General features: G+C 32.5%; 1 protein-coding gene across 1 annotated transcript in view; it reads right to left on the minus strand.

Annotated features, from left to right (window-relative positions):
* LOC148604770 (collectin-12-like) overlaps positions 1 to 24,720 on the minus strand; it is a 41,244-nt gene continuing 16,524 nt past the window's right edge. The window contains exons 2-6 of the mRNA XM_088550791.1: positions 20,392 to 20,593; positions 19,562 to 19,635; positions 16,182 to 16,263; positions 4,071 to 4,280; positions 1 to 76 (exon numbers count right to left, since the gene is read on the minus strand). Of these exons, the coding sequence (XP_088406917.1) occupies positions 69 to 76; positions 4,071 to 4,280; positions 16,182 to 16,263; positions 19,562 to 19,635; positions 20,392 to 20,590 (573 nt within the window). The 5' untranslated portion in view covers positions 20,591 to 20,593 and the 3' untranslated portion in view covers positions 1 to 68. The remainder of the gene's footprint in view (positions 77 to 4,070; positions 4,281 to 16,181; positions 16,264 to 19,561; positions 19,636 to 20,391; positions 20,594 to 24,720) is intronic.

A 24,720-nucleotide genomic window follows, 5' to 3' on the forward strand; every position in this document is an offset into this window, starting at 1 on the left:
AACAATAATATTCTTTATTTCCAGTAATTATGAAGAAAAGTTCATTATTCTTCACATGTCAAGATCGTCTAGTAACCTGAAATTTAATACAAAGTCAATTATTAAAGCTAACAAAAAATACTGAATCTCAGTATACATTTACAATAAAGCGAAAATATATACAACAATGAATAATAAAAAAAACTAACAGCTGCACGTAAGCATATGATAAGATCGCTTTGGTCCCTTAATTTTTATTTAAAATCCCATTGCTCTGGCACGGAAATTTGGAAAACCATTAACCACAAGGGGAGACCCCTTCAATAAAGGAAAACATTGCACCTGAATAAGAGTTAAAATCCGGTAAAAGAAATAGAAAGATACCAGTACGATACCCCCTCTGCACACCCAATTCATCGACGCAAATATGATTTACATGTACATTAATGCCTCCAATTGACGAACCAATTAGTCGTCAGAATAAATACTGAAGCATCATTGTTTTCAATCAAAGATTTTCCATAAAAAATTAAAATATTTCCCCTCTCCCAACAAGTCAGGCCTCAGTATGAAGTAACATGTTCATTCACAGCGAAGCAGCACCTTTATAACTCACATTTTAATCAGTTAGAATAACATTCTATCGAATACACCAAAACCAAGAAATTTTTGTCGTGCAAAACATTGTAGAGTCGATTTTATGGGAAATTCGAAAATGCAATTTTTTTAACAATTTTATTTTCAAACTTCTGACTCTCACAAATCATCGAAGTACTCAAGAAATTTCAACTCGTGATAACAGAAAATACCCAACAAGCCAGTTTTTACTGCTGTACAAAATACTCTAAAGGTTTCAATATTTAAAAAAAATAGGAAATTTTTAGTCGAGGTAGGGTTACAGATATTGCAAACTAGTGTGACCGAAACGTTCGTAATACCATTTGGAAAGTGAAACTTTATACTTTAAAACATATTCATATTGATTTACTTCGTCCGGGACGAGTAGGATATTCAAACAAATGATTTTAACTGAATTGCTATAATCATAAAGAATATTAAGCATGAACCTGTCACATTTGTTATGAGAAAACAATTAAAAAGTGAACTATATTTCATCTGAATTAGGAGCCTTGTGGTTAAAGAGGGAACAGTGGGAATTTTCAGATTTGTTTGTTTATTTTTGTTTTTGTTTGTTTTTGTATTTGTTTTTGTATTTTTTTGTTTTTGTTTTGTTTGTTTTTTTGTTTGTTTATGTTTTTGTTTTTGTTCTTTTTTTTGTTTTTTTTTAAATCAGGTCGATTTTGTTTCTATCGGTCGACAAAGTGTTTTAGTCATAAATGACTTTCCATTTCTTGAAATATACATAAGGTTGGATGTATCAGATTTTTATTTTGGTTTTAAATTGGTTACTGATCATGAATACAGGCGTACGAGACAATTGAAATTCGGTCCTTTATATACTTTATTTGATTTATTGAACATTTTAGTTGACTTTCATTGAACAAAAGTCAATTTGCGATATTATCAATTATATACATGCTCAATGTAGGTTGAAATCATAATACATTGTATACATATCTTTCAGCTTTCTTTCTGCATTTATTAAACGGCAAATTACTTGTGCCAATTTGTCTGTTTAAGATGGGAACAATTTTTATCATTGGACAACTAAAAAATAAATATTACTAATTTTAGAACTTTTGGGATTTCATATCAGTAGTTTAATTGCTTCTACTAGACAAAAGCTTTGGATGCGTGCCCGAGGTTAGATAAATATTGGTTGCTACTACTACATTTTTCAGTGAATAATAAAATTTTCAAATACTTTAACAGCTGATGATTCATTTGGTAAGAAAGAAATCTACAGTAACTTGCTTTGAGGTTTCCTCTCTAAGGAGAGTTAAATGAGATTCAGAAGGCTCCGGGTTATGGCACTCATAAAGTATGAATCAAAACTTCATGTAGCAAAATCAACATTAAATGAAATTTTTTGTGATCATTTCTCAATGTTTTGATAATAACTCACATAAATTCAAGAACTGTTAATTTTTATTTATATTGATCTCTTAAAAAAGGGAAACTGATATTGATGATGACTTATCAATATATAAAATATTTCATAAGTGTGTATAATAGTACTCTTCTGGAGATACATTTCATTTTGTTTTTAATTTTGATCGCTACAACAGTATTTTAAGTGAGTTTCAGTAGAAGAAGATACATTTATTCAGTGGTTACCATATTTTTCAACATGTCACATTAAAAAATTAAGGGAAATATTGGTGTTGTCTGAATAAAAGGGTTTTTGCTGTACCTGGTAAGGATTATCATTTAAGAAGGAAATTGATTAATATTGAGATGTCTCAATATTATTTATATTTCCATTGATTTTGAAGCTTGTTCCCTCAATTATTTGCTTTATCTGTTAACTAACAAAGAAATTCTAGTTTGAGGAATTTTTTTTTTAAATTTTATAATCCGAAATTGTCCATTTGATGAGGAATTTCTTAAAACTGAAAACTATTCAGTTGCTAATGGCAAATTCTAAAGTTTTAAGTTAATAATTTTAAAGAAGTCTTCTAAAAACCTTCAAGAAAGGAGTTGGATTACATCGGCGTATATATTTTTGAGAATCAAATATATTGGGTCTGAAACATAATTTTATCGTTAAAATTTATCAAAAATTATTGATGAAATATGTAATATTATATGACTATTTATATGTACATTTATGTAGTGCATTTTGTGCTGAGTAATTAAGGTTTGAAAAAATAACCAAATTTGGCGGCATGACTAAATCATTTCATTGCACAATTTTTAAAACCTGATAATTGCATATTTTTGTTTGACCCTAATGTATGAGAATCATTCACATTTTCACTTTTATCATATTTCAGCCCAATTAATCAAAGCTTTTTTTTTATCAACTTGGCAATTTTTAAGAAAAATACATATTTGAAATTTATTTCATTATTTCAAAGGTAAGCAACTTCTTTCTCCTTTCATAGTAAAGAAGAATATCTAGGTTTTCTTTTTAGTGCCATTTGTATAAACAAAAAGTATTTGTTTTACTTGAATGGAAACAAAATGATTCAAAACCGAATACTTCAAATGATCTTGTGGCCTACTTTCAGACTCTTTTAAAGAGACTCAGTAAATTCTAGTTATATTGTCACACAAATTTGCGTTCATCGTGGCATCGTAAACTTTTAAGGAAATGGTGACCTTTGGGAAGGAAGAAAAAGATCTGTCGCAATACAAATCTTGAACAAAACTAACAATAATTGCTTTAGCTCTATCTTTGGTGCGATATTACGTAAACAATGTATTACTTTGATGTGGTTTATAACAAAAATCTTGCATTCTGTCTAGAGTTATCTTCCTTGTTCAATACAAAACCTCATATTTCAAGGTGTTTATTAACTTTACAATCATTTGATTTGATTTCTGTTAATTTCTAAAATATATATTTCAACAATTTACATTCATGTAGCAAATAAAACGACAAAATTATTGTATTTGAAATTGACATACACGGTACATTAAAAGGTAGGGTTAAATCGATAAGATCATTTAGTCTCTCAACATTATATTGAATTTAGTACTTTTATACATAATCATAAAAAAAATTAAAAAAACTCATGCACGAAACAATGAATCATTCGTGCTTTTTAGAAAGTTTTCAATGTAAGATTTCTTTATACTAAAATGTTTCTAATGCAAGATTTCTTTATACTAAAATGTTTTCAATGCAAGATTTCTTGATACTAAAATGTGTCCAATACAATTATAGAGCAAAATTCTTCTTTTACTTACACATGTTACTTTCACAGATGTAATTTTGATCGTTTCAACAGCACTTTAAGTGAGTTTTAGTAGAAGTAAATTAATTGTCCGAAAGAAAAGGGTTTGAGTTGGATCATTTAGCCACTCAACACTATATTGAATTTGATACTTTTATACATACCCAGAAGGCAATCATGCATGTCTCAATAAATCATTCATGCATTTTAAAAAGTTTCTAATGTTTGATTTCTTTATACCATATGTTTTCCAATACAATTTAACAGTCAAATCCTTCTTTTACTTACACATGTTACTTTCACAGACGTATTTGTATTGATATTGACACGATAAATCCAACCAGAAATAGCTCTTTTGCATCACAACACAATTATAACTTGTTCCACGGGCGCCGTATCCGCTGTACCATGGTTTATACTTAGCTATAGACTGATCGTAGCTCCATCGCCATTTCTGCTCCATCAGATCAGTTAATCCATTCCAATAGTAAGTCGACTCTGCATATTTATTAATAAGAGGGAAATATGCATGTCGATAAATCAAAATTTAAATGAAAGACATTAATTATTTACAAACAATTATACCAAATGCTTGGCTTGTGTTATTTTATTCACTAAAATCTGGCCATGATAGCATGATCGTTTCACAAATTTCTATGCCTTTTTCACTTAGTTTTCGAAGATAATGTTTAATGATATTTTCGTTTTTGAAAAACGGGCGGTTTAGATTATGGAAAAGCTCGACGAAACTTTAATCGAAGTGCCTTCGAAAAGTGGAATATCACCGAAGGTAAAAAGTTCGAAACATATATACTGATATGTTCCTTGCAAAACATCTGTCGTACTTGAACATCAAAACGAAATTACATGAAACATGATCTAAAAACCCCTCACTTTCCTATTCATAAATACAATTTAAAGAAAGTCTATAGCTATATAATATAAAAGTAAATAATTAACCTTTAAGTTAGTCAAACCATAAATTTAGATATAAAATACATTCCATTTAAGTGGCATAGGAGGAAATGCGGATACATAAAACGAGTACATCTTAACTATATATGAAGAAATCGCAAAACAAACGATTACCTAATTAAAACACCGAAATTACATGTATTTTTGAGCATAAAACATTATAGCAGGTATGTAATCGTTAACATGATATCTTGATCCTTTGACAGTATAATTAAAACTTTTTCAATGAAAACCCCCTTTTAAATTGATGAGACATAGTCAATTTCGCGCTAGTGTAAATTCATTCGGGTTTGTTTTAATCATATGTATAGAGAAAGTGTACAATGGCATTACTTTTTTTACTTTTTAATAAAAATTGTTCGGACAAAGGGAATGGCGACAGGACGAAGTACAAACCGTACTTAAAATAGGTCTTTCATCTGTAATTGCAAAACATGCGCCTTGCTGCTCATTAAGGGCCATCTATCACAGATCTTTTTCATTGCAAAAAGAGCAGTTTAAAAAGACCCCTAAAATGTGTTTGGTCCGACTTTCTTTATCTTGTTATGGTTAAGACCTTTGACATACGGATTGACGAGACTAACCCATGTTTAATATCGCCAAAAAGTTACCAAACCATCAAAATAAAAGCCGACTAAGAGACCTCAATTCCAATTACATACATGGCTAAACATACACAGTGGTGTATTGTAGTATGCAATTACATATAATAACTGAACGAGTAATCAATGCAAAGGAACAAGGATTCCTCTATTTGTAAAAACTCCAGCCGAGTTGCTCATACAATGTCACGTCCAGGGTCGACGAAAGAGGAAAGTAAATGTTTGACATGGTTAACAAATCTGTTCACATGGTGCAGATGCATGGATACACTAAAATGATTTACGAGTTCATAATAATGACCAAACAATTTTGTAGTGATGACTTTAATCTTGTAACAACATAACCCTGTTTCAGAAACCTTATTGTAAGAAGTCAAGCACAGTACACAAAGTCCGCGTAGCTTCGATAAGCTCTGGTATAGAGTATGAATTCTCTTGAACAGGTTTTGCCACATGTGAAAGGAAAGTTGATAATACGGAATGATGAATAATCGCATTTGTCGTATAGTTTGGTCATTATTTTTTTCTTTTCCATTGGTCTCTAAGTGTATGTCAAGATATGAGGCTGACTTCATAGGGTTTATAATGTTTTTACCTCAAGTCATATAAAGGGGATGCAATGTATAAACTTCACAAAACTGGCATTGTTCAAATATTTGCCGGAAGCTGAGATCATAGGCTAAACAATGTTTCTTTTTTCGGATAAGGTCAGCTTTAACAGAAAAAAAAGACAACATAATAACCTCGTGGGGTTTCGATATGAACTCCCGTAAAATACTACAAGTGGGACATCTGGAGCTTTGGAACGGTAGGCATGCATGCATGCATGTTCCGCTCCACCATCAGAACTACTCATGTTTAAAAAAAAATTGTCAAAGTAGTTTGGTCCCTATCTAGAAAAAAGAGAGGTTGTAATGGTATAAATAGTATGATTTACGGTTGCAAGTAACCTCATTTAGAGGTGGCTCCCGATAATCAGGATTAAAGAGGATTATAGGGATTAGGTGCTCATTATCTCTATTGAAAAAGAGATTAGGTGACCATTACGTAATAGATTAGGAGCTCATTATTTCTATTGACAAAAGAGATTAGGAGCTTATTACTTCTATTGAAAAAGATTTGAGTTGCTCATTATATCTATAAAAAAAATTTAGGTACTCATTACTTCTATTGAGAAAAAAGAAATTAATCACTTATCACTTCTATGGAAAAAAGAGATGATGTGTTAATTACTTCTATTGACAAACAAATGATGTGTTTATTACTTCTATTGAAAAACAAATGAGGTATCTATTCTATTGAAAAAGCGATCCCGTCAATTACACTTTTGGTAATCAACTCGTAGATTAGACACTCGTTACTTCTATTGAAAAAAGAGACGAGACATTCATTATTTCTATTGAAAAAAATCCAGATTAGACTGCTATAGCGGATTGATGGCCCACTCTAACAAGACGGACAACGTATTATTAAGGAAGATTAATTGGATTACCTCCCCTTGTACATAGATTATTATTGAAATACTGGTTTTTGTTAGGGTGTGTTAGATTTGTTTTACTACTCGTGTTAGTACGTGTATATTTTTTATATGGAAATATTAAGCTTTTTTCCAATTTCTGTTAAATTTTTCATTTTTCCCTGTTTTTTAATTGATGATTGTCGGTCGTATTTCATTTAATGGTAGTGATGTACGAAAATCAACTAATAAAGTAAGACTAAAAATAAGAAACTTTTATTTTTAACGTAAAGACAAACAGTACGTGTTTAAAATTATTTGAATCGCAACCACTTGAATTGTCTTTTCTTGTTAAGAAGCACAATTTGTAGACTTCTTTGCACGAACACTTTGTTTTGGGGTTCCATGCCACTTTTATCCCTTTTCTCGGGTAGATCGTCTTCATTCGTTTCATTGTTTTTGCTGTCCGCTTATTCTTCTGATTCTTGGCTGTTGTCTTTGATTGACGGCTTCTCCTGCGACTTCCCTCTCCCTTTCCCATTTGAAAACAAACTTTTGGGAACGTGAATAGACTGTAGAAATGTACTAAATCGTTCAAAACCTTCTGGTTGTTTTCCGTTGGCGTTTGTCGGTGAAACTAGATGTCGTATTATATCAATGACGTGAGTGTTTGGAATTAACTCTCCGTTAATACTAACTTCTCCACTGTATGGCGGGTAGCGACTGTACAAAATGTTGAATAGTCTTGGCTTTTTCTCTGTACTTTTTGTTATATCTATCAGCGTTGTTAAATTGTTTTGTGCAGGTTCACTTGCGTTCTTAACGTTGTCACTTGATTTGTTCACACATTTTTCTTCCTGCGTGTCAGTGGTATGATGCTGGTTTGTAATGCAGCTTAGATATGAGAATCAATTCTCGCGCCATGACTTAAAAGGCTGTGGCAGGACAGCCTTTAACAATAAAGGTAAAAGAGAGCGGTGTTTTAATAAAAGTCTCTTTCTTTTAATACGTTCTGTGTCTCCGACTGCAATTTGTCAAGTGACGAATTTATACTCCTTGACACTCGAAATACTTATAGATCCATACAGTACGTTATAAATACATTCCAGTAATATTTTAAACTGATCATTGTTCATCGATTTTAACAAAGCCTCTCGCTGGCGATCATCTGCATTGATAAGCAACGAGAGAAATTGTAAATGTCGTGTAACCTGTTTTCTCATATTTGCAAATTATTTTGGAAGAAGCACCATACAATGTTCACTAGGGAAAATATTGGTTCGAAGTAAGTATGTCTTGTCCGTGTGTGAACTTAAATCAATCAACAGATAACCATATTTATTCTTTGTAGCGTTTTCGTACGCTGACATGAAATATTTGACTTTGTTTTTCGAGGACTGTTAATTGATGTTCATCCCTGTGATTTTTAAACAAATGATATACGGAATATTCAATGAAATTGTTCTCATGCATTTACCCGGTGAGTGATAAAGATTTTGCATGAGCATGCACACAGAAATCCTGTTGTGGTGACATTTGATAGTTAATACATTTAAGATTTCCACGTTGTTAACTGCCGAAGTTAAAAGATCGTCTAAGATCAGAAACATGTGTTCTTTGTTTTGCGACCAACTATCCACTTGCTCACTCGTTGGTAGTCCCTCATGAAAAGTAATATTATCAATCTCTATTTCCAGTTGTGCAAACAAATCTTGATACACAGAATAACAATAAATCATCTTCAATGGTAGGACGTCAAACATGGAGGCTGAATGTTTGATGATACGGAAAGTCAACCTTGTGTTACAACTATGTGTAGGTCCAACCATTAAAATTGAACATGGAGATTGAAATGGTAACAGCACTGTCTCATTAGTGAACATATTGACGACAGCTTGTAAAATGATATTGAAAATAGCACAAACAAGATTTGAAATACCCGTGTTTTGTTTGGTTTCAACTTTTTTTGTATTTGCGGTGGTTTTTGTTTTTTTTTTTGTTTGTTTTGTTTGTTTGTTTGTTTTTTTTGTTTTTGTTTTGTTTTGTTTTTTTTTTTTTTTTCATAGTTCAGTTTTTTACTTCTTTATATTTAAAGTTCGATTTTTTTATAGTGAGTTTTTTTATAATTCAATATATTTTTGGGTGTTTTTTTCATTCACGTTTTCACTTTTTTTATTGTTGATGGTATTTCAAGGAAATTATGTATTAAAAAGCATTTATTATTACATTCAAAAAGAAATTCACAAAATCAAAACTAAAGAATGTTTGATAAACTAGTGTTCCTTACATCTGTCCACGAGCATTGATTCTTTTCTCCAGCAGCCTGTATACATTGTCTTTCACAGATTGTGAACGATGTTTGTCCAGAGCAATCACATTCAAGAAGAAGTAGTTCCACACTTTATGCGATGACATATTAAGTTTTTTCATGTCATCTTTGAATTTGTTCAACACGTCCACAATGGAAAAAGCACTGTAGACGGGTTCAAAATGTCTGTTTAACTGCTCCATTTCCCCCAACATTATACATTCATGTTTGTGTTGACTCGGGTGATCTCTTTCACAATCCGGACATGCTTCAGTTTACTAGGGAATAAAGTAGAACCGTCGACAGCAGTTTCTTCTCCATGTTCATCTTTGTTCTTCTAAAAAGGAAAGTAGTTACATAATACTTTCGTTTAAATGGAATATTTTTTGCCAAACCTCCTTGTTGATTTTGACCTTCTTTCTATTCACCAATAACTGAATAACTGTATGTTGCTGCAAACTACGTCTACTGGGATTTTTTTTATGATAACCCTTGTTTCGTCGTCAATAGTGAGGACTGCCTCCCGTTTCAATAAATTCGTCGGTCGACATCTGTCATGTACACTCCTAAGTAAATCTATCTGAGACTGTTTTATCTTGGAGGTTGTAGGCACGGATTTTATACGCTCGGGATTAAATACAGGTATTTAAAGACACTCGTCGAAGGCCAAGTTCATGATTGTGCGGATGAGGTGTATTTTTATGACTAAATCCACTTATCTTTCTTTCTTGCACGGATAAATAAGTTCATACATATACGGATGAGCAACCTTGTAAGACTAGCTAATCCACTCATGTTTTTTTTTTCAAAGATGGATTTGGTAAAATATATCCAGTGCACCCACTCAATAAACTAATCCAGAGTTCCGTATTTCCGTTTGTTAGAGCAATATTAACCAAAGACCTTATAATAATAACAACGATGATGAGTATTTGACTGAAATAAACTATTTCTCCCTTCGGTACATTTTCACCCATAAATCGCCAGGTCGTCTTGGTACTTGTATTCTCTCCCATAGTGTCCAGTGAAATGAATCTACACCGACTTTGACATTTCACACAGACAAATTAAATATTAAAAAAGTATACAATAAAATATTTTCAAATATGTATTAGTAATGAGAGATAACATTAAGGTGAAAAAACAACATCACAATGGGGGAAATTTAAAGGGAAAGAGGTTTAGGAGAAGGGAAAACAGTCGATACTAACTTATACTTCAGTTTGTACATGTATACGATTAAAGAGGATTTTTACATTGCGTGTGCGCGCGCTTGTGTGTGTTGTGAAAAGAGGATTAGGAAAAACACAGGGAACAAATCTGAGTACCTTTGATTAAACTTGCCTGGTATGACATTAATATTGAAAAAGTAAATAAAAATAAACCCTAACTGACCTGGAAATATTGTCTAAGTAACAGGAAACAAAGATATATCTTCTTCGTCAATTTAACACTTCATGTTAGCTTAAGAATTCCTTTTAATAAATATTAAAAAAAAGTTAAGGTACAGCATTTTACCTTTTTAAATGCCAGTATCTTTGGCCCTGAACTGTTTTTCTATATTTTGAAAATAGTGAATGATGAAAATTGCAGCTTTTAAATTGTTTGAATTATTGCCTAAGATACCTAAACGTTTTTCCATATATACCCATGTATTTACAGATCATCAAGATTTGCATGTTTCTTTTTCAATTCAATATTTTATAAATTCCAAAATAAATGAATATAGGGAAACTACGACCTTAAAATTACCAAATGATAGCAGTTGGCCTGTAAGAGGACAGGTTCTGCATGTATAGAAAGATATAAAAAAAACACCAGTCAAAATAAAATAATTAGATCATTTTTTTCTGTGTTTTTTAATCAACCTATCTGCATGGGATTCACAGTCCTAGATTTATCCAAACTCCTCATGTATGGCTTTCACTACAACCATATGAAAGCATTGTACTAAAGTCGAATTCGAATCAGCTTCTCCGAAACCGATTAATTTCTGTACCATATACAGACAGAATGTATGTACCAAGACATGGAGTACTACCTACACCGTTTCGACACAAATGGGTATCCAGAAGAACACTTTCTATACAGCCAACAGAATAAAAAAGTACTGGGAAAATTCAAAGACAAAACACACGTACCCATCACCGAATTTGTGGGTCCAAGAACCAAAATGTACTCCTATTCCTTCCTTGAAAGAAATAACAAGAGGCGCTGTCAACTCCCGGAAACATCAGATGTACAAGGAGGGTGTATTGCAGCAGAGAAAGTCACATGATATCACGAAAATGAATAGCATATAGATGTTAGTCTTTTGTATGTAAATAATTGGCTTTACTTTTTGTTTGTTTTGATATTGTGTGTGTGTTTTTTTTATTATTTTATATTATTTTGTTTATTTGAATAAAATGAGATCTTGTAATTTCTGTCCTTTTAAATAAAAAACGAAAATACAAACCATGAAAAAATAAAAACATACACAATAAAACAAAATCCACCCTCTTCAACTTAAAACAGCGTGAGAGAGAATATTAATATGAAACAAAATCATTTTCAATAAGTTTTACTGTTCCACTCTGATTTGACTATTTTCTGTAATTTAAAAGTAACCAGAATTTTCGGCTAAAATCAACAGAGGCACAGTTTCTGAAAGAGGCTTACCAAAATGACACTCGAGACGTATTTTCCCCTGTTTCACAAATACTTTGCCCCGGAAAATGAGGCTCTAGATCAAAGCAGAACAAAGCATAACCATTATTAAAGTCTGTTCTGTAATTACGTTTCCAGAATCGTTACCCCACTTTCAACATTTTAATGTAAGCTGCAATGTTGGCGGGTCCTCTATCTTTGTCAAAATCGAGTTTGAGAGGAATGCCGTCAACCGGCACACCGTCGCAAAACAGAGTTATCTGCAGTAAGTCATAATGTTTATAATTCCAGGGGTTAAGTTGATAGTCCCCGTTCAGTACATTTCAAGATGTCATTCACATGACGATGCGTTTCGGTTTAACGTCTTGAAATATGTTTTCTAAGACAGCGTTTGTACTCCCACTCATCAGTGTGATGTGCTTCATCACAGTTTTTGGTAAAAGGATATTTTGCGTTCGTAATTTTTAGCGCTTGCAAATGGGCAAAAATTATGGCCGGGTTGACTTTGATTGTAATCGGAATCGACATCGTCGGACATAAAACAGAAACTAGGACGACTGCGGTATAGTTTTTATTTCAAGTCCACCATGGTCAGTAGATACCGATCCATTTCAGACAAGTCGTGAAACAAGGGACCTTCAACATCGAGCGTTTTCGAATTGCCGACGATTTTGTTTCCTCTCGAAATGCCCCGAATTGCTGCCAATAGTGTCCATGTAACCGTTTCTGTCATTGAAAAACAATGCACTGCTAAGCTGGGATGCTTTGGCATTTTGTCCGTACCCAAGTAATGTTTTCATTATGCATTTGTATGGATAGTTGGTGTTCGTTGATGTTACTAACGATCCCTGTAGGTAACAGTCCACTTGCGAAAACAGTGCATAGAAAAATCCATTTACCGGTGCGATGGAGGCGTCGAGTGCAATGTTGTCACCGTTGGCATGTTTCACCTTCAACTTCACGTACAATTTCGTGCGTTTACATCAATATAATGCAAACCATTTTGTCCGCATATACTAAACTCAATGGGGTTATACGCTGTAACTTGTGAAGTGGATCGACATTCTTCAAACGAAATGGATTCAATCCCCAACTGGCACGGTGTTAATCGAAACAGTTCTAGTTCACTCGGTTGCGCTTCGGTACAATTTTGTGTTAATTGTTAACAGTTTCATGTTAATCGGAAAACGTATCCTTTCTATGCTCTGGTTTTTTTTCACCTTGTTTTTCCGCGCTCCACCGTCCTTATGACTGATTTTCGTTTGCGCCTTTTCTCTCTTATATCCACGCCTTCGTTCTCCAAGGTCTCCTTAGCCATTTCAACCATTTGCACACTCGGGCTGATGAGTTGAACTTTATAGTTTTTACCAGAAACGGTTGACGTAGACGACACGCTCGAAGGTTTATAGATTGGGATAATAAACGATCCCTTTTGCATGTGGGTGATGTAGGTATTACTTTTTCCTTAAAGGACGTTTTGGTAATATTTTGACCACTTGTCCATGTTTGGAATTATATTTGCTCAACATTCACGATTGTAACCGACTATGCTTCTCCAATTTCGAATGTGAAGTGTACAGGACACTCGCTGCGATAAAAAGGTGGCTTCTCTCCCACTCTTGTCCAATATATGTATTTCCAAAATCGCTGATTTCGTTTTTGTCACCGGTACGTAAATAGGATTTGAAAACAAATAATTCCAGTTGTTGTTGGGGGAAGGAAATAAACGACGCAACATGGAAAACTGGCTGTGAAAGACATTGACCCCCATACATATGTTGGAAAATATATACAGTTCTTGTCGATTCTTTTTCGCCTTGGAGATTGTCTCTGCGGTGTAGCAGTCCAGTATGGCGATTTCCCATTTCCCACCACTCAGGTAAAACATGACCGCTAGGTGCACCTTAAAGTACGAGGGGGTATTGTCGGGATGATACGTGTCCGACTGTCTGTTGTCAATGAATAGAATCTGATCCTCGTCATAATCCACCTTGATCGCCATCTTCCTAGTGCTGTTTATGCCTTGAAGTTTTCTGCGGATATGTATGGATTCTTATACTAACCATTGAAACAATCTTGATGTTTTCAAGTCATTTCCACGTAGGGTTGACCCGAGGTAATAATAATATTGAAAAAAATAGTCAAGCTACCTACTTGCCACTTCTTGCTTCAGATTACAACTGGAACTGTTCAATTGTACAATAATGTTTAACCTGTATATTGTGTATATTTTTCAAAGAATCTTAATCAGTATCCAAATCAATCAATTTATCATTAGTGTTTAAATTTAAAAAAAAAAGAAATGAAAAATGAACAATTTAAAAGAAATTGAAAAAAAGACTGATACTTCCCTATAAAAAAGATATACACGTACAAACACAAGTAGTAAAACAAATCTGACACACCCTATTAAAAAAACCAATATTTCAATAAAAAAAAACTATGTACAACGGGAGATAATCCAATTAATCTTCCTTAATAATACGTCGTCCGTATTGATTGTTTGAGTGGTTGGTCAATCCTAAATATAAGTGATGAGTGTCTAATCTGTTTTTTCAATAGAAATAATGAGTGCCTCGTCTATTTTTTCAATAGAAGTAACGAGTGTCTAATTCACGAGTTGTTCATCAAAAGTGTATTGAACGGGATCTCTTTTTCAATAGAATAAATACCTCATTTCTTTTCTCAATAGAAGTAATGAGTACCTATTTCTTTTTCTATAGATATAATGAGCAACTCATCTCTTTTTTCAATAGAAGTAATGAGCACCTAATCTCTTTTTTCAATAGAAATAATGAGCTCCTAATCTCTTACGTAATGAGCACCTAATCTCTTCTTCAATAGATCTAATGAGCACCTAATCTCTTCTTCAATAGATCTAATGAGCACCTAATCATGTTTTCATATATATTTTATTCATCGAAACAAGCCTGGTCATTAATTTTTAATTTGAGGAAATTTCCAAATTTCTCTTTTTTTCATAAAGAATGCTCTGAAGACCATATCTTTGCTCAGATTTGCAATTATGCAAAAACAAGGGAGAACTATGTACAGTTTTTTTATACCCTTTCAGCATATCTGCCAGATGTCTACTACACTACTCTGTCCTGTCTCCATTCCAAATTATCGTTATTACTTTCGTGTGCATTCATTTTTTCTTTCTCGTGAACAACTTCTGGTCTCTCTTTTCCGGTAAGGTGATATTATTAAGTATAATACAATTTACAAACGAAATATTCACGGCAATTTCAATTGCCTTCGAACATTTTTCAGTCAGTGATCAAAGGGGAATAACTCGCATAGTAACGGCAACGACAACTTTTTTCCCCGTAATCCGCTAGGGGCATTCATTTACGTAACTCCTACCTTAAAGCTGCATTAGCTGTCATTTCATAAATTTTGGTTTCTGTTGAAATATACCTTAATTTTGAATTATTACTACTAAATTGTACTTTCCTGAATAACTTCATTTGATATCTAGAAATAAAATGCAGTAAATACATGAAATAGGTGTCTATATATTTATTATCTTGTAAGACAAAAAATCGACCTAAATAAATTCGTATACATGTGACTTCTTGTGACCTTAATCCGCGCATGAGCTGTAAGGGTCGCTTCTTTAATAACAAATCTGATTGCAAGGCGAAAGGGGTTATTCAACGGTAAGGAAGACCGACGGACTCAAGCCGTAAAAGAAAAAAATTCCGAATATAACGCAAGGATCCTTTTGAAATTTACCTATTGTGACGTAATGTGGCACAAATGTGGCCATTATTTATTTGAAAACTAATCAAGAAGTAGAAGAAATGAAATGAAAACAAGACACTAGATTACCTGTGTATCCCTTGTAGTTATTTTTTTACAAAGGTTAAAGTATTTTTAACCCAGTTGAATGTCCTGTCGGCAATCGTCGGAAGTACTGACGAACAATAATTAGATCAGAGCTATCGATCTTCTCTGATTTAAAAAAAAAGTTGTTTTCACAATATTCTGTAGGTATAATCGACATTTATTGCTTCAATTGCATTACTACTAACTTATTTCATTGAATCGACAAAATTCAGTAGAATCAAAACTGAACAAATTTGGCAGCTAATGCAGCTTTAAATCAAGCCTTTGTGGATAAATGAGAAAGTTACAAAACTGATGACTTCACAAAAAAATATTAAATGGTTACTCAGTAAGTGGTTAAAAAACAAAATAAATTTTACTTCTTCCTTGATTCATGTTATCTATCGGAATGTTTCGTTGTGATCTTATCTTGAAAAAGGAGATTGTTTACATTTTAAATCTTCATACAGGAAAAAAATTGTATTAATGCTTTAAGGACATTTTGATATCGATTTTGATTGTGTGTTTTTTCGACCGACAAGGATTTTAAATCGAAATTAGTTACAAAAATAACGTACGTGGCATATTTTTTGCAATCCAGATGTTCTCAGAACTATCGTCTACAACAGCCAAATAACTGCCCATCTGCTTACATTTATGCTGCAATAAGAGACAGTAAAAAGATTATGACAACACATAAGGAAGCAATTATTCAAAGGTATGATCATATGATATTTACATTGTATTACTTGTAAGCTGACTAAAACTGTTAAACTTGTCCTGGTAGGGCTATATACAGTATTAGTGTATTACAGAAAAATACAGAAAGTATTTGTATTCAGCTCGGAAGGGGAGTAGCCTAATACAAATACTTTATATTTTCTGTAATTCACTAATATTGTGTTTATTCTGCAGTAAGTCAGTTTTGATGGTTTTGTGTTGTTAAGAGTATTTAATTCAAAAGTAGGAACCTGTCGTGGGCCCCCAAGCATTTGCCGTTCATTGAAAACCCGCGACAAAAAGTACTTCTAAGAGATGGATTAATATGACGAATTATTGTAAATTGTAACTTTTACTTTAATTTTAAATGAGTCATAAACATAACATAAATATTCAAAATTAAACAAAAATTTTCGTCATTTAACATGTTTTTTTGATGTGAAATAAATCCTTCGGTGACCTGCTTACACTTTTGACAAAGTTGTTGATTTGTTTGATTGTGTTTGTACACATTCAAAGTGGCAATGTTTAAAAGTTGCGCCGTAAAACATTGAATTTACACGGCAAGACATGTTAGTTTGGGAGAAGGATGGCACAGTGTCTTTGGAACGCTGTGACTGACAGATTGACAGAAGAGATTCGACGGGACGCGTAATTGTGATGGTGGGCGGAGCTTAATTGCTTTATTCGTGACTATACAAATAGAGCAAACATTTATTGGACACCCGTTATTTGCCCTTTAATGAACTCATTGCAGGATAAAAAGATTTATTTGATTGGTTAATGTTTTCACTTATATTATTCGCAAAATATATTTGTATTGAACAATGGGCTAAATGTGTAAATTACTGTATTAGGAAGCATTTAGTAAAGTTTCAGGAATTTGTTTATCTTAAAATTTTGAATAAAAATGATTTGTAATGTAATGTCCTAGATTTTGACTTGAACGGAACTTTACCATGAAAAACTTTCCCTTTCTGAAAATCGACCTTTCAGATGGACCTACCACAGTATCGAGGGATTCAACCAGATGCAAATCATCATTGTCGAGGTCAAAACACTCTGAGGCGATCACAGAATGCGAAACAGGAGGAATTTCGGATAATACCCTTTCACACACACGAATCTTAATAACGAATCCTTGCAAATCTCCAAAATATATAAAATTTGTACAAATTACACGAACTTTTGCGAATTTAAGCCACTTTTATGAGTGATTTCCGATTGCTCCACGATTGGTAACGAGTATGAACAATCACTTTAAAATTTACTAAGAATTGAATGCGATGTGTTTACAATAACAGCTCACTATTCATTGCGATAAAACAATTTACGAGTGTATACGATATTGTTCAGAATGATTGCTTGTGCAATGCGAATTGTTACGATTTGGTCTAAGCTTTAACGGACAATTAACGATTGGCTTACAATAAACTAGCGATTGTATACGAATACATGATGTTGGTTATGACTGTTTTACGAACGGTTATGATTGTTCGATGGAGTTGTTTACATGTAAATTCAATCTATACAGCCCCTAGCATTCTTCAATTGAACATTAGACATGTTTTACAAGTGAAAAAAGTCAATATTATACCAATTTTTTTTTTCCAATTCTAGTTAGACAACCTTACCCTCTTCGTCATGGGTAATGTATTCATATATATATACGCGAAGTGCTTGCTTGAATTCATGTTTATCAATTTATCAATCGAAACACTATCGTAATATTTGTAAATGAATGGTAAAACAATCGCATAAAATAGCAAACCAGACAGTTCTTGTAAATGCTTTACGAATTCTTGCAATTAGTTAACGATGCCGTACAAATGGTTAAGAGTTGTTTGCTAGCTCTTTACGAATAAAATAATCAAACATGGTTATTCGTATGGATTCGTTGGAAAGATTCGTGTATGTGAAGGTGGTATTTTTACATCCAACGAATAATAAAAAAAAACATTTACTTCTTTTATGCTTTGTAAAGTTTCATTTCACATAAAGTGAATGTTTATATTTCAATAATATTATACACAAAGTTCGAACCATTTCCAATTCTACACATACACTCAAGTTATGTTTAAGGCACTGACGTAGGTCGTCAGTTACCTGAAGATTTTGCTAATTAACACGACGTATAAAAATTAAATTAGATTACAAAATGGTAAGGATTGCAGTATAAAGACAATAATAGTATATGGACAAGAAAGAAAAATGATATACGAATTCGGCAAAAAATCATATATTATACAACGTCGTATAATATTGATTTGTTGGGACAAGTATCATTAATGTGATCCGCCATCCTACATAATAACACCTAGATGAACTGTCCAGTACTACCATACATCGTGTACTCAGTTACAAACCTAAATTAATCCTACGAAGAGGAATGACCCCGCCAGCGAAAGCTGTATTTTACATAGTCTACCTGGCCGAGTGGTCTAGGGCACTGGACTTTGTGTAGATAATGAGCTTTGTATTTGGCTTTAAGTATTGTTACTTTTATTTTTACAAAACAGCAATATACAAATGAAAAAAAAGAGTTTTAAATGACTAATTGAAACAAGATTTTAACCTTAAAAAGTTTTTCCGAATCAAACACTGCAGTTACACAATTTTGAAGCTCAACTAATGCAATAGTTTATTGAAATCATTCATATATGTTTAAATTAGCAGCAAAACATTTTTCCCAAGAAAGGGGGGCTTGCTATAAGTACTTCACATAATATTCTATATTTTCTTTGTTTCATTAAACTTGAAAAAAAAATACACTTCTTTAATCGTATTATAATTGTTAAGAAATTTATTATGGAAACTTTTTCTTTCAAAAGTATTAATTTTCTGGTTATTAACATTGTCTGATTTTTTTTACAAAGATAAATTTAATTCCATACTTAAGTAAACTGATATATGTAGGATAGACACTGGTGTGTTATAAATTGTCAGGTAATATAAAAACGATGCAATAACTTACCTGAAAATAACATAAATGAGAAACCATTTCAGTTTAGCTAGTGTCAAATTGAAAAAGAATGGAATAATTTTATGGTACAATAAAACCAGGCGACTGATACTAAAACAAAAGGTTCAGCAGAAAAATAGTCGTGGAAAAATTGTCTTGGAGACCTACAAAATCAAATTCCCTGATAAACTCTGTACATCGTGTATTTACTAGGGTAACTCATATTTACCCAAGTCACATTCAAGAGTATAAAATATTTTGTTTAAGTTTCCATACCTCCGCCATAAACCAATTTAATGCCTTGCTTCCAAAATAGTAACAATGATCATTATACCTCTTCCACTCACTCTCTGTAACAGAAGAAAAGATAATATAAAAGTTCGAATTAACTGTGATAGAGGACGTTGTCCTCATGTGTACTATTTATCAATACGAATTTAACCTTTTGACCCTAGAAGCTCTAATATGCAGGTAGTAGAATTAACCTGAGCATGTTACCTGGTAACGTAATTAGATAACTTTACCTTATGAAGTAAAATCCCAGTCGGTGACCAATAAAACGGAGTACTTGTTTCGTATCCTTAACAAAAATTAAATGTTTATAACTTGTACCTCATAATTCGATAAATTTATGAAGAAAACCACATAAAAGAAGAAGGTGTAATTTTTTATAAAATGCCAGTTTTTTACCTTTGTCCTCTCAAGGTTACACCTGCATCATGCTGATATTAGTGATCGTAGAGAGCTTTTAAAAATCAAGGAAACTTAACATTCAAATTAAGTACACTATATCCAGTAATGTTTACTTAAGGTTTTATTTTTAGAGTTAACATTTTTATGTTTTCCTTTTGATACCATTGATTTGGTTTGTTAAATTCAAGTTAACTTACATGTAAGGTTTATCTCTTTTGAGTTCTATGAATCAAAAGTATAATAGTATAAATACGTCTTAAATTATCTATTGTAGTATATCAAATTATTCGCTTTACTTGCTATTATACAAAAAGAAATCATATAGATACAAGTGACTGTGACCATGATAACCATTGATAACAGGTAACAAGCATCTATAATTACCAAATGAAAAATTTATCCTACAACATTACTTTTAAAATCTGTCAAAATTGCCGACATTTCTTTGTCTATATTCCCAACTCTTGTCTTAACTTCTGTGAGCAAACTCTTCAAGTTCCTCCTCTGAGCATCGAATTTGGCTTTCGAGTACTGATTGAGGCAAGACCTTCCTTCTCCGATATTAGTGCAGGCAACCAAAACAATAATAACAACCACATGCACTGCGATCATTTTCTGTAAGACATAAGAGTGGATGGTATAACTTCACATAAAAAAAGCAGGCAGTCATTATAAAAATGAGTAAAGAGCAACCAAGGTTTTTGAATTACCATATTAGATCAACTCATTCAAACTCAAACTCAAAGCAAACTCATATCCCTGTTTCAGTTGGCAATAGAATAGGTAAGAATCTAACACCCTCGTGTAAGGTTGATAAATCTCAGACAGTCAGAAGAGAGATTCTCAAAACATCTATAACACCCAATAGGTTATATCACATTATCTTAACCAGTTTATCAAAAATGACCTTCTGATTCCTTGATTGATGGTACAAGGCAAGTTCTACTGACCATTAACTTCCTGGCTATACTCTCTTAATTTAATTTCTGATCAGAAGTAACACACTTTCTGATTGGATAGAAAGATTTGTTCATCATCTAAAAGACCATATTTTGTAATGTGAACGTGACATTATCAACCGTTTAAATTGATTTATTTGTTTGATTTTGATGTCACATTAGATAAGAAAATTCTATAACTAAATTAAATTTCCCACATTTGTGATACTGGGGTCTAAAGATAATTAAGGAATGACTGTTATATTTTTTCGGTCTATGGTCTATGAAGAAATAACCTCAATGCCCGTGTTATTTAGTGTGCACAACGTGACTTGGATTATTTTTTAGACATAACACAGAAGCTAAAGCTATCGTAGTAAAATTAATTCAATTATATTCAATATTACTTGTCTCTGGTCCTTTTTAAAATACTGCACACTTTTCCTATTTGAAAACATATATGATTTTAAGCAACTTTCCATCACATAATGACATTGTTTACTGGTCAGTTGAGTGCTTTTTCATCACGTGTATAATTATTATCAACACGTACAGGAAAGAAAAAAAAAACAAGGCTCTTTGTATTTGCCATTGATTCACTATAATGGTAATTATTTTATTACATGCATTTATTTAAACTGTGACAGACTGCTTGGATATTCAAACAGTCATTTTTTTCATCAAACCATAAAAAATCCAGCCTTTAGCTAAATATTTTCATAAGTAAATGCATCTGTGTCAAACCCTGTAGTTAAAAAGCTTCCATCGTAATAGCCTTATATTGATTATCTTAATCCAAGCATCTACATGAGATGCCTACTCTTGTTAAAGAAAAGCCTTTGAAAGTCAAATTCTTAAAGTTGTATTATATCTCTTTGCAGAGATAGGACAATCATTATCTATCTTCATGCACATCTATAAATTCATTGAGTGATTTTAAAAAGGAGGAAATGTGGTTGATTTCAATATATATATGCAGAAAAGCAAACAATGAGAGCCTTGGGGTTTATTCTATTTAGCTTCTTGTAGAACTGGAAATTCATGAACAGGAATTTAGAATCTTTAGTGAGCACTACTATCACGTATAAAGTGGGTGTTACTGTATCAAATCTGTTGAAAGATATGCAAATTCAATTCAATAAAGTTAATATTGAATCATATAGCTGATTATAAGATGATTGTATTGAATCACATGGCTGATTTTAAGAGGATTGTACTGCTGGAAGGTATGAAAATACATCCCAAATTCAAAAGCCATGAACAGATAAATCTGTATCACTGTATTTTTATTATGAAAACTTTTGTTTCTCCATTATAATGTTTTATTATAAAATTTGTTACAATTATAAAACTTGTAATCTGACATGATAGGAGGTCATCATCTTATGTAAACCAAAAATCATTGGTTCTATATTGGTATCAATTTTAGCTTACCAGCGTAAAATAAAAAAATCCAAATTAAGGAATTTTACGTTCATTAATATACAAGTACACTGTGTGCCTATTAAATACTGTTAATGCGTGTGAACACCTCTATGATTTGTAATGCATTGCAACTTAACCAGAGGTTGTAGCAGACGTGGCTTGTCTTATTGGAAAGCTTGTACTTACGCATACTTAAATACAAAAGGTGTACAGTTTTGCCCTACTAATACAATAGTTGGTTTTTCTGTTTTTCTGAAAGCTATAACCGATTTAGGAACACTATAGTCCGTCCATTCCTTACGAGACTCTATTCGCTAGTTCATCTAGGTGTTATTATGTAGGATAATGTCGTCACATTCTGAGACGTTTGTATAATATTGATTTGTTGTAACATGCATCGTTAATTTGATCCTCTATCCTACAAATTCGACACCTATATGAATTGTCTCGTACTACCATACATCGTGTACTAATTTACAGCCCTAAATTAATCCTACGAGGAGGAATGACCCGGCCATCGAAAGCTATATTTTATAGCCTAGCTTGTCGAGTGGCCTAGGGCATTGGACTTTGTGCAGGCGTTGTTGCCATAGATGTCACAGCAGTACGACCAAAATTTGACAGTTCTAACATCGTTGGGACTTTTCCAGACAATTCTATAAGTTTACGTTATCCCTGTATCAATTTGATCCGATGGAGCAGTGTAGCGAATAGAGTCGTCACATTCTGAGACGTTTATATATATACATAAATATATATATACAAATATTCTCTGTCATGTTTGAACTTTTAAATAAAAATTCTTTGAGATAGATATTATATGTCTACCTTAAACATTTTATGTAGCCATATTTTGTAGGTCTCAAAGCGCAAAAGGTCGGTTCAGACAGACAACATCGTGTATGCGTTGATATTTTAAGAATGTCTACAACAACTCATGTTTGTGTTGAATTAGGCAAATTATGTTTCATGAACATTTGAGGTGTTTAGTAGGTCCAAATATGACTGAGCAAAACAAAATGATCGCTGAGGCAGACATAATTTATTTGTCTCAGTTACATTTTGATTATGCATGGTCAGTACGATCAAACTTTTTGCCAGCAGTGTAAAAAATATTGATAGTTGTTTTAAAACTCGCAAGAACTAGTTCCTTAAAATCATAATTGATATATTAATATATGTTTAGCCAATAAAAACAGCATTTATTTCGGGATAAATTCTGAAATCTTTATCTGCTCTTTAATAAATACTTATTTTCCTACATACTAATGTAAATAACTTTTTTTATTTTACTACTTTTTTTATTTTTTTTATTACACATTAAAGTAGTTTTCATCATATTGTTTACTCATATTTTGTTCTTTCAAAACTGAAGTTCATAGATAAAATTTATTGTGTTGTTGAATATGTACCCCCCTCTCTTTTTCTAGAATATCCAGTATGGAGTGTATTTTAGCGTTGCAATATTCAAACTGAATATATGTTCATAAAATTAAATAACTATTTATGAAAATATGTTCATGAAAATAAAAAAAATATACAGGTATAATGTTCAATATTATTTTAACATAATACAAATTCACGATCAGAAACAAAAATAGTTTTATACAGTGGCTGGTGAACTAAGTATACAAGAAGTTTTGTGGATATGCAAGGGGACATTATTGCGTACTGTGATATTATCAATACTGATTTAATATAGGTATATCTGTCAATACATTTTAAGCAGTTACCCCTAGTTACAACCTTCTTTCAACCTTACAGCATGACCATGGGTTGAATTTTCTCTTCAGATAACCAACCCCTATATGAACCCAGAATTTGTGTCTTATTTAGGGCCTACGTTATACTCTAACACGAGAAACCATAGACCAGAATACAAGAATTTTGTACATAGACTTGGACAGCAGGATTTTTTAGTCTAAGGGGATGTACATAGAATGGTGTTTTTTTTCGGTCCAACTATTTGTCCTTCACAAAAAGTTTGTGAACGGAAATTTCCTACCGATATGGTACGTATACATAACACGACAGACTTACATCATGCCTTGTGCAAGACAATAAACATTTTTGTCAGATTGAATTTCAATTTTATCTCATCTGGCTTATCTAGGTTTATCTAGGCAGCATCTTATGCCATCATTTTTCGTCTGTCATCAAACGCCTGTCTTATAATTTTATCAATCGATGATCTCGGCAACCATGATGCAAATTGAGACCAAACTTGATCACTATAGTCCTTGGGTGGTCCCCTTGGTATCATGCTACAATGGTCATTAACATCCCATCTTATCTCAAATTATGCTCATAGTGTTTTCTGCATTATTATCCGGGAGTATATGTCCCTGTGGTCCTCAGAGAATCGTCGACTTTTTATTG

The sequence above is a fragment of the Perna viridis genome, chromosome 10 (assembly GCF_037379345.1).
Source record: "Perna viridis isolate PV_CMFRI_1.1 ecotype Kerala chromosome 10, ASM3737934v1, whole genome shotgun sequence".
Taxonomy (NCBI): domain Eukaryota; kingdom Metazoa; phylum Mollusca; class Bivalvia; order Mytilida; family Mytilidae; genus Perna; species Perna viridis.